The sequence below is a fragment of the Cervus canadensis genome, chromosome 4 (assembly GCF_019320065.1).
Source record: "Cervus canadensis isolate Bull #8, Minnesota chromosome 4, ASM1932006v1, whole genome shotgun sequence".
In the NCBI taxonomy this organism is placed as follows: Eukaryota; Metazoa; Chordata; class Mammalia; order Artiodactyla; family Cervidae; genus Cervus; species Cervus canadensis.
In genome coordinates, this window is record NC_057389.1 from 58,971,911 (window position 1) to 58,989,822 (window position 17,912).

General features: G+C 39.6%; 1 protein-coding gene across 4 annotated transcripts in view; it reads left to right on the top strand.

Moving 5' to 3' along the window:
- Window positions 1-91: 91 nt before the first annotated feature.
- The window catches only part of CDC25C (cell division cycle 25C), a 35,344-nt gene continuing 17,523 nt past the window's right edge, over window positions 92-17,912 (top strand). For 2 of the 4 annotated variants that reach the window (XM_043465395.1, XM_043465397.1), the window contains exons 1-8: window positions 177-448; window positions 1,040-1,245; window positions 2,127-2,221; window positions 2,936-2,981; window positions 4,527-4,560; window positions 4,666-4,755; window positions 5,725-5,793; window positions 8,718-8,876. In XM_043465395.1, the coding sequence (XP_043321330.1) occupies window positions 1,052-1,245; window positions 2,127-2,221; window positions 2,936-2,981; window positions 4,527-4,560; window positions 4,666-4,755; window positions 5,725-5,793; window positions 8,718-8,876 (687 nt within the window). In that variant the 5' untranslated portion in view covers window positions 177-448; window positions 1,040-1,051. The other 2 variants (XM_043465396.1, XM_043465398.1) reach the window with 2 other exon arrangements.

Below are 17,912 nucleotides of genomic sequence, written 5' to 3' on the forward strand. Positions count from 1 at the left end.
ATGGGGCGGGGCTTAGCTAGGGGCTGGCCCAAAGCAGGTAGTCTAATCGGAAGCCTGCTGGCCTGTGGGGCGGGGCAAACATCCTTCCGAACAGCTCACGCCCCGGGTGATGTAGGAGGCAAAAGATTGGCCTAGCGGGTCTAGGCGGGTGCGCGGAGGTAGGCTGACGCAGCTCTGAGGCGAGCGTGATAGGTTTTTGGGAAGGCGGAAGGTTTGAATGGTCAAGGCTTTTGGCTGTTAATCTTACTCTGAGGCTGTAACGTCAACCGTCTGCAGAGAGAAGCGGCAAAACCCGACCCTGGCCTATCTGGTCGAGAGGCATAGATGTCTGGTTAAATCGCCGCCTTTACCTCAGATTTTCTTTAATTCTTCTAGAATCTTCGCTTGTGTCTGATTTCCCTGCCTACTTTCATTGCTCCTGAAGGCAAGTCTCGGACTCAAACCTGAGGTAAGCCTGGAACTGTGTCCTCCACAGAATCACGGGCCTCGCGAACGGTGTTTAGGGGGACAAAACAGGTATTATCGCGAGTTAGAAGACCTGAGTTCCTTCCTGTCAGGAGTCATGAACTGTGTGGCCCCTAACAAGTCAAAGGCCTCTTTTCATTTCATCTTCAAAACCCCGAGATTGCCTTTCTGTAAGTTAAGATTCCAATGGAAAGGCCAAGCCGCTTCCGGCAAGTGCTATTTCACCTTCAGGCCAATCTGTGATTCACCGTTTGGGAATGCCCCCTTCTCCAATATTGGTTCATTTGGTTGCAACTGGAAAGGGTGGAGGAGGTTGTGTAGGTGACGTTTTCCCTCTCTTGTGTTGTTTAGTAGAGTCCGACTCTTTTGCCACCCTATGGACTGCAGTCCACCAGGCTCCTCTGTCCATGGGATTTCCCAGACAAGAATACTAGAGTGGGTTGCCATTTCCTCCCCCAAGGGATCTTACCCACTCAGGGATCCAACCCACGTGTCCTGCATTGGCAGGCGGATTCTTTTACCGCTGAGCCATCTGGGAAGCCTTGTCTCTTAGCTAGGTTTTGTTTTTTCTTAGAACTTGGAGACCATGTCTGCAGAATTCTCATCCAAAAGAGAGGAGGGAAGCCTTGCCTCAGGACCTAGTTTTAGGTCCAATCAGAGGAAGATATTAAACCTGCTTCTTGAGAGAGATGCCTCCTTTTCCATCAGTTCAGATCTCCCTAGAACTCCAGTGGAGAAGAAACTTTTTGGTGACTCTGCAAACCTAAGCATTTTGTCTGGGTAAATCTACCTTTTCTTTTCACATCTCCTTTGCTCTTCTAAACAGTTTTTGGGTTTTTTAAAAATTATCCTGGTTCAGAGATAAGGGTTAAGCTACTGTCCTTGACTAACCATTTGACAGTTTTGAGTCTAAGGCTTCTTTTCTGTGACATAGAAATAATAATCCCTTACTCTCTTACTAGGATCATATAGAATCAAATGATGAGGAAAGTCTTTGAAAACTATTGCATCACATGAGTTGTCACTTTATAAGTACTACAGTTAACATTACTTTTGTTGTTTAGTTGCTAGTGCCCAGTTCTTTTGCATCCCCATGGACTGTAGCTGGTGAGGCTCCTCTGTCCGTGGTGTTTCCCAGGCAGTAATACTGGAGTGGGTTGCCATTTTCTTCTCCAGGGGATCTTCCCAAATCAGGGATTTAACCCAAAACTCCTGCATTGACAGATGGATCCTTTACCACCGAGCTACCAGGGAAGCCCCTATTGTACTTTAAATTCTGGTAATGCCATGCTCTGATGCCTCAACTAGCCAGCAAAGTTGGAAGTCAGAGAAGTACTGAAGACTCCAGGGAGAAATAAAATCTGTGTGCTCATGGTGCTCAGGGCAAAAGATGAGAAGTCAAGACCCACCTCAGCCATTTTCTTAAATTACCTTGATTCAACATGTTGATGAGGAGAAAATGAGGTATTATTGGAGTAGAGAAAAGGTGGGAGATTTTTCTCAAGCCTAGTCTGACGTGTTTCCAAAAATCAGATTTATTTGAAGACTGTTTTATGTGGTAGTCAGGGAGGGGTATTTCAAATGAAGAGGATAATGTGATTTTTGCTTTTTAGGATATTATAACCCAGTGGGAAACTTGATGTATTATTATGTCTCAACAGAGGAACCCCAAAACGTTGCCTTGATCTTTCGAATCTTAGCAGCGGGGAGATGTCTGCCACTCAGCTTACTGCTTCTGCAGACCTTGATGAAACTGGTAGGGAAAAGGGAAGTAAAGGCCTCAAGGGAAAGAATAATTGTTATGGGAGAGGACAGTAGTATGATAGAGATGGAAGGTGGTAAAAGTGGATTAAAAAAAAAAGTAGACAGAGAGCCTTGAGGATGAAATTCTTCGAGTACCTAGAGGATTTTTGAGAAGAATGATTCAGCCAATGGGAAGAGAATTGACCCGAGTAGGAGTCACTTTGCATTGAGAAAGTTAGACAAGAAGGAATATTTTGTTGATTGATTGTGGGAATGAAAGTGCTAGTTAAAGATGATAAGTTTTATGCCCCAGTCTAATTTCAGCAGAGACAAAGAAGCCAACATAAAGAAGTGCTTTGTCAACTAATTCTTATGTGTTTTTATAGGGTGTGTACCCCAAAGGAATGTGTTTTACTAGTCAACCATTTTGGTATTTGTTCTAATTTCATATTTCCTGAGTGATAAATTTTCCTTTCTACTGATGAAAAAATCTCTGTAGGTTAGCATAATGCACTATTACCGAGAAATTTTCCTTTATGTGACACGTGCAGATTTTCAAGTTTCCATGAACTTGTACCATGGTACCTTGTATCATGAAATTGGTGTTTATCAAGAGCCTTTGTGTTTAAAAGTTCAGCTTTTGAAATTAATACGGCTCACTGGTAATGAAAATTAGAAGGAAAGACAAAATACATGAACAAGAATAACTCTTTACATCTGATTGCAGGTCATTTGGAGTCTACAGGACCTGAGCAAGTACAGTTAGCTAGAATGTAAGTTCTTTTGCTAAATGAATCCCGTACTAAAGTATTAAAGCCTTCTCAGCACTGGCCTAGGGATTTCATCCCATGCAGACTCTATAGAGAATGTTTCACCTTAGGTGTAAGGGGGCTTGAAGGAGTCGATTCTTCCCTTGAAAGATATTTTAAGTTTCCAAAATCGAAATTGTGTTGTGAGGGACTTCCCTGGAGGCACAGTGGATGGAAATCCACCTACCAATGCAGGAGACTTAGGTTTGATCCCTGGTCTGGGGAAATTCCACATACTGTAGAGCAAGTAAGCCCATGTACCACAACTTTTGAGCCTGTGCTCTAGAGCCCAGAGTCACACCTACTGAGCCTGCATGCCGCACCTGCTGATGCCCATGCACCTAGAGCCTGTGCTCTGCAAGACGAGAAGCACTGCAATGAGAAGCCTGAGCATTGCAATGAAGAGTAGCCCCCGCTTGTTGCAATTAGAGAAAGTCTGCAGGCAGCAACAAAGACCCAATGCAACCAAAAAATAAAATAAATAAAAAATAGTAGATTATTATATAAAAAGTGTTGTGAAAATGAAGGCTATTTATTTTAACCCTCACATACAATCAGTATTGTCTTTAAAATGGAAGAGAATGGTATACTGAACTTAGATGGAGGCTGTTATCTGCATGTGAGTAGTACTAAATCTTAGTGTTCAAAAGTGCAGCAGAGTGCAGGCTCTGGAATCAGAGTGTCTGGATTTCAGTGTCTTACTGCTTCATCAACTTACTTTGACAAGTTTCTTAACCTCAAGGAACCTCAGTTTATTTGTAATAAAGAAATAATAATAATGGAGATAATAGCACTTTTCATAAATGACTCCTGTGAGGATTAAATGAAGATGTATACCTAATACATATGCTGCATTTTACAATGTTTTTTATTATTACTATTGAAGATTCTTTATTGAAGATCTTAGAAAAATGTTCAGTTAGAGAGTACTCAAGGAATGAAAAGTACTTTATCATGAATTTTCCATTTGATTGTTTGAATATTTTTGTAACTTTATTCTTCAAAGTTTAGATAAATTAGGTGCCTCTTTGTGCACTAGGGAAGACTCTCCGTGAGTATTTTTAATCAATACATGTGAAAATTTTACTTTATATTGCTTTTATTTTCTTTGAATTGCTTATATGTCCTAACCCAGGTAGACTAGATGAAGTCTGGGGAGGGAGGATAGAAATCCATAAAAATAAATATTAACTCCCAATAGTCCATGCTGAAAAATTAGCAAATTGTAAATTGTGTCTATATAAGATATAGGACAAAGTCATCATCTTTGATGCATATCTATATATGGTTATGTCAGTGAGGTGAGGTCCTCATCCCCAGGATGTCACTCAATGTCTTGTTATTTACCACAGAGAACACCCTATATATTGTTATTGGAAGAGACATCAATTAGGTACAGGTCTCCTAGAGCGCAAGAAAAGAAAGGTGGGATGTCCCGAGTCACTGAAGAATAACCAAATCGTGTTTGAGGTTTGAATGACTGGCAGTTTTTCTTTTTTTGATCTACAGGAATTACCACCAACATCTTATAAAATGTAGCCCAGTGAGTAACTCATCTTTCTTGGGTTTGGGTTTGTCAGGTGGGAGGCAGAGGATTTCCAGCTTAGCTTGAGGATGCCGGATGTTCTTTGAAAACAATCTCTTGTAGACACAGCTGTTTTGTAGCACTCCGAATGCCTTGGACCGTGGCTGCAGGAAGAAAGACGCAGTATGTGGCTCATCTGCAAATAAGGAAAATGTGAGTGTTTAATGGAAACCTAGGTCCATTAGTAGTTTTATTCCTTTGAGTAGAGCAACTAACTCATGAGTATCACTATGAGACTTAGAGCTGTCTGTGCTTCAGTATGCTTGACAAGCACATTGCAACACTAGAGGAAAAAAAATTCTTTATAGTTTGTTTGTTTTTTTTCCATTTAAGGTTTGATCCTAGTATGGAAACCTGGCTTCCAGTCTTCCACAGCAGGTCATCATTATTACTCATGTTCAGTTGATTGTAATGTAAAAAATTTAGGACTTAAAACACAGGGATAATTTACATAACTTGTTCACATATTCATTGCATGGCTTCACATACAAGTCTAGGTTTCTTAATTTCTTATTTCCCTCTTAGTCTAGCTTCTTAGCCCCTATTCTGAGGAAGTCATTGTCCTTTTTTGTCTGAGTCTCAGATCATCCTTCAGTTCCCAAGTTGAAACTAGCTTCTCCAAAGCTATATAATAGCTAAAATAATTCTCTAACTAATCCCTTCATTAATCCCCTTTTCTAACCATCTTTTTGCTTTTCCTGTCCTCCTATCCTTTTCTCCAGGTCAGTATGTATAAATGATAGCTGCTGTTCTTCTTTGCTCACATTGCCTAAGTTATGCCCATGTTTTTTGGCAGTCCTAATCAGCTTTTTCTTGAATTAATACTGTTCTACTCTCTGTTTATAATCACTATTTAAAAATCTCATCACTCCTTCCCCTGTCCATCTCCCTTTTTCCTCCCTCCCTTTGGCTTATGATCATAAAATCAGTACCCTCAGAGCATGCTGTTTTATACACCATACATCAAATCCAAACCATAATTTGTATTTTCAGGATATGTGGTCAACCTTGATTACATGTACTATGTTTTGTGAGGGTTATCCATGGCTTCATCAGATGAAATGTTTTTGGCAGAGTCTGCTGACACCTCTTCTTTCAGCCAGTGTAGTTTTTCTTATGCAGGAAAAGAGCACTTCAAAGCCCCTGGAGTGGTGGGTACCCAGGAACCTGAGGTCTCCTCTTTCTCTACTGGTGAGTCACCGGACATCATCCTCAACAATCAACTGAGGTGTTGTGGAGTAGAGGATTGCAGATCTGGATTTCTGGCCCTTTGAATTTTCTTAGCTGACTTGAGTGAGAAAAGGGGTTGGAGAAGTAACCTTTGAGCAAGGAAAGGGAGGAGACATGTCCTCTGATCTTTTTATGTTCAAGTTTAAGAAGAAGAATAAATTCTTGGGCTTTTAAAGCATTTCTCCTTTATTCTTTAAGTGTTTCCCTCCTCTTTCTCATGGCTTCCAGGTGGCTCAGTGGGTAAAGAATCTGTCTGGAATGCAGGAGATGTGGTTTCAATCTCTAGTTGGGAAGATCCTCTGGAGGAGGGCATGGCAACCCACTCCAGTATTCTTGCCTGGAGAATCCCATGGACAGAGGAGCCTGGCTGGCCACAGTCCATGGGGTCCTCAAGAGTCAGTCAGACACAACTGAAGCAACTGAGCATGCATGCACCCCCTCTTTGTCAATTTTAAAAGTACTGTGTGCCCATTGTGAAAACTGTGTAAAAAATATAGTAAACCATAAAAAAGAAAATAGCTACCTCATAGAGAAAAACTATCAACGTTTACCTCATTGCTTTCAATCTTTTAACGATGTGTATAGTTTTGCAAAGTTGAGGTCATATTGTATATATAACTTTATATTCTCAGTAAGCAGTTCTTAATGGATGCTTTTATTCTAATAATTGAACTGTAATTTATATAAGTACATCCCGATTGTTGGGCACTTATGGGTATATACATTTTGCTTTTACAAATAATGATATTGTGTAAATTCCTGAGCACAAATTTTGCCTGTTAACAATTTTTTTATTTAGGATTAGTACCAAATATTATAATTACTAGATTAAAGGGTTTAAATATTTTTAAGATTTTTGATACATATTGCCAATTCCTTTCCAAATAAAGTTCTAAGAATTTACATTTTCTTTTTTTTTTTAAGAATTTACATTTTCATGAGCAATCCATAGCTCATTTGGATAAATGATTTGTTACCACTTTAAAAAATTTGCTAATTAGATGGGTAAAATGTTTTATGTTAAAAATAATTAGTAATGATTTCATGTCCCTTAGCCATGTATATTTTCTCTAGTGAATGATTGTGTCCTTTGTCCATTTAGCTACTGGAGTTTTAAGTTAAACAGGTGCTCACTTGTTATTGTGTTTGTTTAATTGAAGTATATTTGATTTACAAGGTTGTGTTAGTTTCAGGTATATAACATCACTTGTTTTTAATAAACCGTGGACTTGATATACTCCAGAGATTTGGATCCTAATCTCAACACTCTGGGGAAGGCATTTTAATATGCCCCATACTGAGGAGATAAAGTTGAGCATGTTTCAGATTTTTCATATCTTGGAGTAAGGCAAGACTTGGAGCATAGTAAATTGCTAGATAGCTGTTAGTATATGCATGTGTAATTTTTTTTAATATAGTAAAATATACGTAACATTTACCATCTGAACCATTTTTGTGTATAGTCCAGTGGCATTAAGTATGTTCGCAACATTAAGTATGTTCACTATCCATTTCAGAATTTTTTTATCATTAAAAACAGAAGCTCTCTGCTCACTAAATAATGGTGGTGGTGGTTTAGTCTCTGAATTGTGTCTGACTGTTGTGACTCCCATGGACTGTAGCCCACCAGGCTCCTTTGTCCATGGGATTTCCCAGGCAAGAATACTGGAGTGAATTGCCATTTCTTTCTCTTAGGGATCTTCATGACCCAGGTATTGAACCTGTGTCTTCTCCGTTGTAGGCGGATTCTTTACCACTGAGCCACAGGGAAGTCGCCCATTAAACAATAACTTCCCCTTTCTCCCTCTGGTAACCTTTAGTCTACTTTCTGTCTCTGTGAATTTGACTGCTCTAGGTACTGCTTCATGTAAGTAGAATAATACAATATTTGGCCTTTTCTGTCTGGCTTATCTTCCTTAGCATAATATCTTCAAGGTTCATCCATACTGTAACATGCATTAGAATTTCATTTCTTTTTATGGCTGGATAATATTCTATTATATGGATATACCACATTTTGTTTATGCATTATTCTGTTGATGGATATTTGGTTTGTTTGCACCTTTTAGCTATTGTGAATAATGCTGCTATGAACATTAATATAAAAATATCTGTTTAAATCCCTACTTTCAATTCTTTGGAGTATATACCAAAAAATAGAATTGCTGGATCATACATGGTAATTGTATGTTTAATTTTTTGGTAGAACCACCATACCATTATCCATAGCAGCTACATCATTTGACATTTCCTACAACAATGTACATGGTTCCAACTTCTCCATATCCTTGCTGACACTTGTTATTTTCTGTTTTTTTGTTTGCTTGTAGCTTTCCTAATAGGTACAAAGTAGTATCTCTGTGGTTGTGATTTGCATTTCCATTACGACTAGTTATATTGTGCATCTTTTCATATGGTGGTTGGTCATTTGTATATCTTTTTTCAATAAATGTCTATTCAAGTCCTATTTGTTTCTGTTATTATTGTTGCTTTTGTTGTTGTTGAGTTTTGGAAGTTCTTTGTGTGTCTTGAATATTAACCTCTTATCAGATATGTGATTGGCAAATATTTTCTCCTATAGGTTACCTTTTCAGTTTTTTAATAATATTCTTTGATGTACAAAGGTTTTTAATTTTGATGAAGTCCAGTTTATCCTATTTTTCTTTTGTTCCTTGTGCTTCCCACCCCCCCGTGCTTTTATATAATATTCAAGGAATCATTGCCAAATCCAATGTCATAAAGCTTACCTCATACTATTTTCTTCTAAGAGTTTTATAGTTTTAGCTCTTACATTTAGGTCTTTGATTCATTCTGAGTTAATATTTGTATATTGTTATAAGTTAAGAGTCCTAGATAGTTTTTAATATTGTCAATATACTTTGTAGGATAATGGAAACTTGGTGGAAAGTGAAATGAAACATCTGGGCAGTCCCATTACTACAGTTTCAAAATTACATAAAAATCCAGAGCTAGCAGAAGATCAGGCAGAAGAGATATCAGATGAATTGATGGAGTTTTCACTGGAAGATCAAGAAAAGGCCAAGGTAAAATACTCTCTGATAGTATCTTTGTGTTTTTTAAGTTCCTTCATTCTTGAATAAATAAAATTTTGTCTCTAATATGTTGCAGCCACTGCACTATGTGGTAGGTCTGAAGAGATCAAGAAAATATGGTCTCTATACTCTAAGGGTTACCTGACTGATAGAGTGTCAGGTCATCATGGGAATATTAACTGCTGGTGAGACGGTTTGTTAGCAGTTTGAGTAAATCACCATCAGTGTAATCTGGTGTAAAAGATAGCTCCAGAATAATAGTAATAGATAAAATATGTTTAGGATAATTTTTCAAATGTTTTAGAGTATATCTTTTTGTCTTCTTTTATCCTCTCCATATCACTAAGAGGAATATATGAAGCCTGTGTTATCAGCAATATGCTGATATGTCAAAGATGCTTTCTTAGGCATTTAGAGTTTCTCTCTCTCTTTTTTTTTTTTGCATTTTGATTTTCTGAGTCAACTTCCTTTCTTTGAAACAAATATGTGCAGGGGTTTGCTTTTTTTGGTGGGATCCAACATTCTCCTGTCAATGGTTGTCCAGCAATGAGTTGCAGTTTTGGAGTTTTTGTAGGAGAAGATGAGCGTATGTTCTTCTACTCTGCCATCTTTACATGTAGACTGTTAAGAAAGTTCTAGGACCCACAACAGATTTCCCAATTTGGGGATCTGGCAAAGGGACTGAGAACCCCCAGGGAATTTGACTTTAGAGGCCAGTGGGATTTGATAACAGAACTTCCACAGGACTGGAAACAGACTCTTGGGGGGCACAGACAAAACCTTGTGTGCACCAGGACCCAGGAAAAAGAAGCAGTGTCCCCGCAAGAGACTGAGCCAGACTTGCCATGAGTGTCCAGGAGTCCTCGGCGGAGGTGTGGATCAACAGTGGCCTACTGCGTGGTCAGGGGCAATGAATACAACAGTGCAGGCATAAGTCCTTTTGAAGGAGGTTGCCATTATCTTCATTACCCCTACAATAGTTTGGTCTTAGGTCAAACAACAGGAAGGGAACACAGCCTCACCCATCAGTAGAAAATTGGATTAAAGATTTACTGAGCCTCTTTCCCGGCTGAAACCATGGAGGGTGCAGAAGAGAAGAAAAAGAAGATTCCTGCTGTGCCAGAAACCCTTAAGAAAAAGCGAAAGAATTTCGCAGAGCTTAAGGTCAAGTGCCTGAGAAAGAAGTTTGCCCCAAAGATGCTTCGAAAGGCAAGGAGGAAGCTTATTTATGTAAAAGCTAAGCATTACCACAAGGAATACAGGCAGATGTACAGAACTGAAATTCGAATGGCTCAGATGGCACAAAAGCCGGCAATTTCTATGTACCCGCGGAACCCAAATTGGCATTTGTCATCAGGATCAGAGGTATCAACGGTGTGAGCCCAAAGGTTCGAAGTGCTGTAGCTCCTTCGCCTCCGGCAGATCTTCAATGGCATCTTTGTGAAGCTCAACAAGGCATCAATTAACATGCTGAGAATTGTGGAGCCATACATTGCATGGGGGTACCCAAATCTGAAGTCTGTAAATGAATTGATCTACAAGTGTGGTTATGGCAAAATCAACAAAAAGCGAATGCCCTGACAGACAACGCATTGATTGCTCGATCTCTTGGGAAATACGGAATCATCTGCATGGAGGATCTGATTCATGAGATCTATACTGTTAGAAAACGTTTCAAAGAAGCAAACAACTTCCTGTGGTCCTTTAAATTGTCTTCTCCACGAGGTGGAATGAAGAAAAAGACCACCCATTTTGTAGACGGTGGAGATGCTGGCAACAGGGAAGACCAGAACAACAGGTGTATTAGAAGGATGAACTAAGGTATCTACCAGGATTATTTTTGTAATCTGGTCTGTTAATAAACAATTGAAACAAATTGAAAAAAAATTTTTTTTTTTAAATTAAAAAAAGATTTACTGAGCATAGCCCCTATAAAGAAAGCTGAGCACTGAAGAATTGATGCTTTTGAACTATGGTGTAGGAAAAGACTCTTAAAAGTCCCTTTTAAGACTGCAAGGAGATCAAACCAGTCCATCCTAAAGGAAATCAGTCCTGAATATTCATTGGAAGGACTGTTACTGAAGCTGAAACTCCAATACTTGGGCCACCTGATGTGAACAACTGACTCACTGGAAAAGACCCTGATGCTAGGAAAGATTGAAGGTGGGAGGAAAAGTGGAAGACAGAGGATGAGATGGTTGGATGGCATCACCAACTTGATGGACATGAATTTGAGTAAGCTCCGGGAATTGGTGATAGACAGGGGAGTCTGGCGTGCTGCAGTCCATGGGGTCGCAAGGAGTCGGACACGACTGAGCGACTGAACTGCACTGAGCATAGCCCCACCCTTCAGAACAAGACCCAGATTCCCCCACAGTCAGTCTTTCCCATCAGTAAACTTCCACAAGCCTCTTATCCTTATCCATCAGAGGGCAGACAGAATGAAAACCACAATCACAGAAAACTAACCAAATTGATCACATGGATCACAGTGTTGTCTAACTCAGTGAAACTATGAGCCATGCTGTATAGGGCCACCCAAGACAGTCAGGTCATGGTGGAGAGTTCTAGCAAAACGAGGACCGCTGGAGAAGGGAATGGCAAACCACTTCAGTATTCTTGTCTTGAGAACTACGTTATCGATATGAAAAGGCAAAAAGAGAGGACATTGAAAGATGAACTTCCCAGGTCAGTAGGTGCCCAATATGCTACTGGAGAAGAGTGGAGAAAAACTCCAGAAAGAATGAAGAGATGGAGCCAAAGCGAAAACAACATCCAGTTGTGGATGTGATTGGTGATGGAAGCAAAGTCCAATGCTGTAAAGAACAATAATGCATAGGAACCTGGAGTGTTAGATCCATGAATCAACGTAAATTGGAAGTGGTCAAACAGGAGATGGCAAGAGTGAAAATTGACATTTTAGGAATCAGTGAACCAAAATGGACCAGAATGGGTGAATTTAACTCAGATGACCATTATATCTACTACTGTGGGCAAGAATACCTTAAAAGAAATGGAGTAGCCCTCAGAGTCAACGAAAGAGTCTGAAATGCAGTACTTGGGTGCAGTCTCAAGAATGACAGAATGATCTCTGTTCGTTTCCAAGGCAAACCATTCGGTATCATGGTAATCCAAGCCTATGCCCCAACCAGTAATGCTGAAGAAGCTGAAGATGAATGGTTCTATGAAGACCTACAAGACCTTTTAGAACTAACACCCCAAAAAGATGTCCTTTTCATTATAGGGGACTGGAATGCAAAAGTAGGAAGTCAAGAAACACCTGGAGTAACAGGCAGATTTGGCGTTGGAGTACAGAATGAAGCAGAGCAAAGGCTAATAGAGTTTTGCCAAGAGAAGGCACTGGTCATAGCAAACACCCTCTTCCAACAACACAAGAGAAGACTACACATGGACATCACCAGGTGGTCAACACCAAAATCAGATTGATTATATTCTTTGCAGCCAAAGATGGAGAAGCTCTATAGAGTCAGCAAAAACAAGACTGGGAGCTGACTGTGGCTCAGATCATGAACTCCTTATTGCCCAATTCAAACTTAAATTGAAGAAAGTGGGGAAAACCACTAGACCTAAATCAAATCCCTTATGATTATACAGTGGAAGTAAGAAATAGATTTAAGGGACTAGATCTGATAGAGTGCTGATGAACTATGGATGGAGGTTTGTGACATTGTACAGGAGACAGGGATCAAGACCATTCCCAAGAAAAAGAAATGCAAAAAGGCAAAATGACTGTCCGAGGAGGCCTTACAAAAGCTGTGAAAAGAAGAGAAGCAAAAAGCAAAGGAGAAAAGGAAAGATATAAGCATCTGAATGCAGAGTTCCAAAGAATAGCAAGGAGAGATACGAAAGCCTTCCTCAGCGATCAATGCAAAGAAATAGAGGAAAACAATAGAATGAGAAAGACTAGAGATCTCTTCAAGAAAATTAGAGATACCAAGGGAACATTTCATGCAAAAATGGGCTCAATAAAGGACAGAAATGGTATGGACCTAACAGAAGCAGAAGATATTAAGAAGAGGTGGCAAGAATACACAGAAGAACTGTACAAAAAAGATCTTCACAACCCAGATAATCACAATGCTGTGATCTCTCACCTAGAGCCAGACATCCTGGAATGTGAAGTCAAGTGGGCCTTAGGAAGCATCACTACGAACAAAGCTAGTGGAGGTGATGGAATTCCAGTTGAGCTATTTCAAATCCTAAAAGATGATGCTGTGAAAGTGCTGCACTCAATATGTCAGCAAATTTGGAAAAGTCAGCAGTGGCCACAGGACTGGAAAAGGTGCGTTTTCATTCCAATCCTAAAGAAAGGCAATGCCAAAGAATGTTCAAACTACCGCACCATTGCACTCATCTCACACACTCATAAAGTAATGCTCAAAATTCTCCAAGCCAGGCTTCAGCAATACGTGAACCGTGAACTTCCAGATGTTGAAGCTGGTTTTAGGAAAGGCAGAGGAACCAGAGATCAAATTGCCAACATTCTGTGGATCATCGAAAAAGCAAGAGAGTTCCAAAAAAACATCTATTTCTGCTTTATTGACTATGCCAAAGCCTTTGACTGTGTGGATCACAATAAACTGTTGAAAATTCTGAAAGAGATGGGCATACCAGACCACCTGACCTGCCTCTTGAGAAACCCGTATGCAGGTCAGGAAGCAACAGTTAGAACTGGACATGGAACAACAGACTGGTTCCAAATAGGAGAAGGAGTATGCCAAGGCTGTATATTGTCACCCTGCTTATTTAACTTATATGCAGAGTACATCATGAGAAATGCTGGGCTAGAAGAAGCACAAGCTGGAATTGAGATTGCCAGGAGAAATATCAATAACCTCAGATGTGCAGATGACACCACTCTTATGGCAGAAAGTGAAGAAGAACTAAAGAGCCTCTTGATGAAAGTGAAAGAGGAGAGTGAAAAAGTTTGCTTAAAGCTCAGCATTCAGAAAACTAAGATCATGCCATCCGGTCCCATCACTTTGTGGCAAATAGATGGGGAAACAGTTGAAACAGTGTCAGACTTTATTTTTTGGGGCTCCAAAATCACTGCAGATGGTGACTACAGTCATGAAATTAAAAGACGCTTGCTCCTTGGAAGGAAAGTTATGACCAACCTAGACAGCATATTAAAAAGCGGAGACATTACTTTGTCAACAAAGGTCGGTCTAGTCAAGGCTATGGTTTTTCCAGTAGTCATGTATGGATGTAAGAGTTGGACTGTAAAGAAAGCTGAGCACCAAAGAATTGATGCTTTTGAACTGTGGTGTTGGAAAAGACTCTTGAGAGTCCCTTGGACTGCAAGGAAATCCAACCAGTTCATCCTAAAGGAGATCAGTCCTGGGTGTTCATTGGAAGGACTGCTGTTTAAGCTGAAACTCCCAATACTTTGGCCACCTGATGCGAAGAGCTGACTCATTTGAAAAGACCCTGTTGCTGGGAAAGACTGAGGGCAGGAGGAGAAGGGGACAACGGAGGATGAGATGGTTGGATGGCACCACCGACTCAGTGGACATGAGTTTGGGTAAACTCTCGGAGCTGGTGATGGACAGGGAGGCCTGGCGTGCTGCAGTTTGTGGGGTTGCAAAGAGTCTGACACGACTGAGTTGCTGAACTGAACTGAACTGAACTATGGTGTCTCCTGCTGAAGATACCTGGGTGGTAAAAATCATACAAGGAGGAATTTCCTGGCAGTCTAATGGTTAGGACTGTGTTCTCACTGCCAAGGGCCACTGTTAAATACCTGGTAGGGAAAATAAGATCCCACAACTTCGTGGCATGGCTGGAAAAAAAAAAAAAATTACAGCAGGGAAGAAAAAAAAAAAGAAATCTTACTACTAGGGGCTTAGAAAAATGATAGTTGCTTGTTCTGCACCCTTGGTTAGCTGAATATACAGAGTTTGAATGAACTAAAGTGTTAAAAAAGATGGTTAAGCAATTATCTAAAGTAATGCTGTTCAGTATAGCTTTCGGAGATGATGGAAATATTTTATATTTGATACAATAGCCACTAGCTACTAGCCATATGAGGCATTGAGAACTTAAAATGTGGATAGTGCCTCTGAGGAACTGAATTTTTTTTTTTAGTTTTAATTCATGCAAATAGCCATGTGTGGTTTGTGTTTCTATAATGAGTAGCACAGATCTAGAACACTCTATAAAGTATGGTCCCTGGAGCGGGAGCGTCAGTATCAGGTAGGAACTTCTTAGCCATGCAAATATATGGGCCCCACCCCAGATCCTAAAAGATGATGCTGTGAAAGTGCTGTACTCAATATGCCAGCAAATTTGGAAAACACAGGAGTAGCCGCAGAACTGGAAAAGGTCAGTTTTCATTCCAATCCCAAAGAATGTTCAAACTATTGCACAGTTATACTCATCTCACACGCTAGGAAAGTAATGCTCAAAATTCTCCAAGCTAGGCTTTAGCAGTACGTGAAGCAAGAACTTCCAGATGTTCAAGGTGGGTTTAGAAGAGGCAGATGAACCATAGATCAAATGGCCAACATCCATTGGATCATAGAAAAAGCAAGACAGTTCCCAAAAAATATCTACTTCTGCTTCATTGACTACGATAAAGCCTTATCGACTGTGTGGATCGCAACAAACTGGAAAATTCTTCAAGAAATGGGAATACCAGACCACTGACCACTTTACCTGCCTCCTGAGAAATCTGTATGCAGGTCAAGAAGCTGCAGTTAGAACATGAAACAACAGACTGCTTTCAAACTGAGAAAGGAGTACATCAAGGCTGTATATTGTCACCCTGCTTATTTAACTTATGTGCAGAGTACATCGTGCTAAAAACCAGGCTGGATGAAGCAGAAGCTGGCATCCAGTCCCATCGCTTCATGACAAATAGATGGAGAAACAATGGAAACAGTGAGACTTTAGTTTCTTGGGCTCCAAAATCACTGCAGATGGTGACTGCAGCCATGAAATTAAAAGACACTTGCTCCTTGGAAGAAAAGCTATGACAAACCTAGGCAGCATATTAAAAAGCAGAGACATTACTTTGTTGACAAAGATCTGTCTAGTCAAAGCTATGGTTTTTCCAGTAGTCCTGCATAGGTGTGAGAGTTGGACCATAAAGAAAGCTGAGCGCCAAAGAATTGATGTTTTTGAACTGTGGTGTTGGAGAAGACTCTTGAGAGTCCTTTGGACTGCAAGGAGATCAAACCAGTCCATCCTAAAGGAAATCAGTCCTGAATATTCATTGTAAGGGCTGATGCTGAAGCTGAAGCTCCAATACTTTGGCCACATGATGTAAAGAGCTGACTTATTGGAAAAGACCTTGATGCTGGGAAAGATTGAAGGCAGGAAGAGCAGGGGACGACAGAGGATGAGATGGTTGGATGGCATCACTGACTGGATGGACATAAGTTTGAGCAAGCTTTGGGGGTTGTTGATGGACAGGGAAGCCTGGCGTGCTGCAGTCCATGGGGTCGCAAAGAGCCGGACATGAGTGAGAAACTGAACTGACCCCAGATCTGAATCAGAATCTTTGTGGGTGGGGCCCAGCAATCTAGTTCAATAGTTCCTCCAGGTGATTTTGATGCACACTAAAGTCTAGGAGCCACTGCACTATAAATTAAATTTTAAAATTTTTTAGTTTTTAAAATTAATTAATTTTAGTTGGAAGATAATTACTTTACAGTATCGTGATGGTTTTTGCCTTACATCGACATGGATCAGCCATGGGTGCATATATGTCACCCCATCCTGATCCCTGCTCCCGCTAAATTAAATTCTGTTTTCTTTTAATTTCCTTGTTTTGTGGGAAAACAACAGAACCAAGATAACAATCCAAAAGGGGCAGACTTGGTATTGGGAGAATTGGCAGTGACCTTCCTGAAGAAAACATTTTTGAGGACTTGCTGATTATGAAGAGTAGATCTGTGGAAAAAGAGCAAGTTAGGGATAGTTAGCATGGGGAAAATACTACTAGGCTTTTTGGAAAAAAAACAAAAAAGCCCATTGTGAAATGAACACTTAGTGTTGCTCTTGAAATACAGGTTAGTCTTCATATTTGTAAAATGTGGAGTTAATACAGACAAGTCTCAATAGTATTAACATAATAAAGTTGAATTTAATGTTGATTGAAAAGAAAATTCTTTTGTTTTCAATTTTATTGTTTTAAATTTTTCTGAAGTGTTTAAACTGCTTTTGTGAATTTATAAGTACAATAACTGAACAAAATTGAATCTTTCTTTGCTGATTGATGATCTTTCAGTCTTAGAAACATCGTTCATTTTGAATTGTATAATATAAACATTATATGATAGTGAATTTAAAATAGACTCATCCCAGTAAATACTCTGGAATTTTGTTTGTTTACATGGAAGAATAACATGTGACTGTTAGGTATTTATTTTATTGGTCTTTAATAAATATTAAACCTCTTTATTGGCTTGTTTTCTTATATTATGACTCCTATAAAGTAATTTTTTATTGAGAGCCCACTGTTTAAGACTGTGCATTGCAGTAGATTTTAGGTTAGAAAAAGTGTAGGGATTTTCTGTTACTGGTTTATCTCTTTGATGCTAGATGGAATGAGATACCTTATAAAGCAAGGAGATTGGTGTAACCTACGTGATTTTTTATTCATTTCTTTAAAAAAAAATCTTGTTGACACTTGTTAAGGGTCAGGCACTGTGATACAATGGTGAACAAAACAGACTAGGTTTATGCCCTCTTGGGGTTTATATTCCTGACATAGAGACACAAAAATCCAAAACCAAAAAACATGTTCATCAACTTACTAGATGAACTTAGTTCGAGTTTTTGGTTGCAAATAACAGAAATAGATTCTAGTTATCTCAGGCAGAAAAAAGATTTTTCTGGAAGATATTGAGGAACTTGGAAAATTACCAGGAAGTCTGGAAAATAAGATGAGGCCCGGCGAAAGTGCTACTATAGGAACGTTGTGCTCTGGATGCCACCACTTGCTGGCTAAATGCTTAGTGCCACCATTACTGGCCCCTTCCATAAAACATAACCCACCTT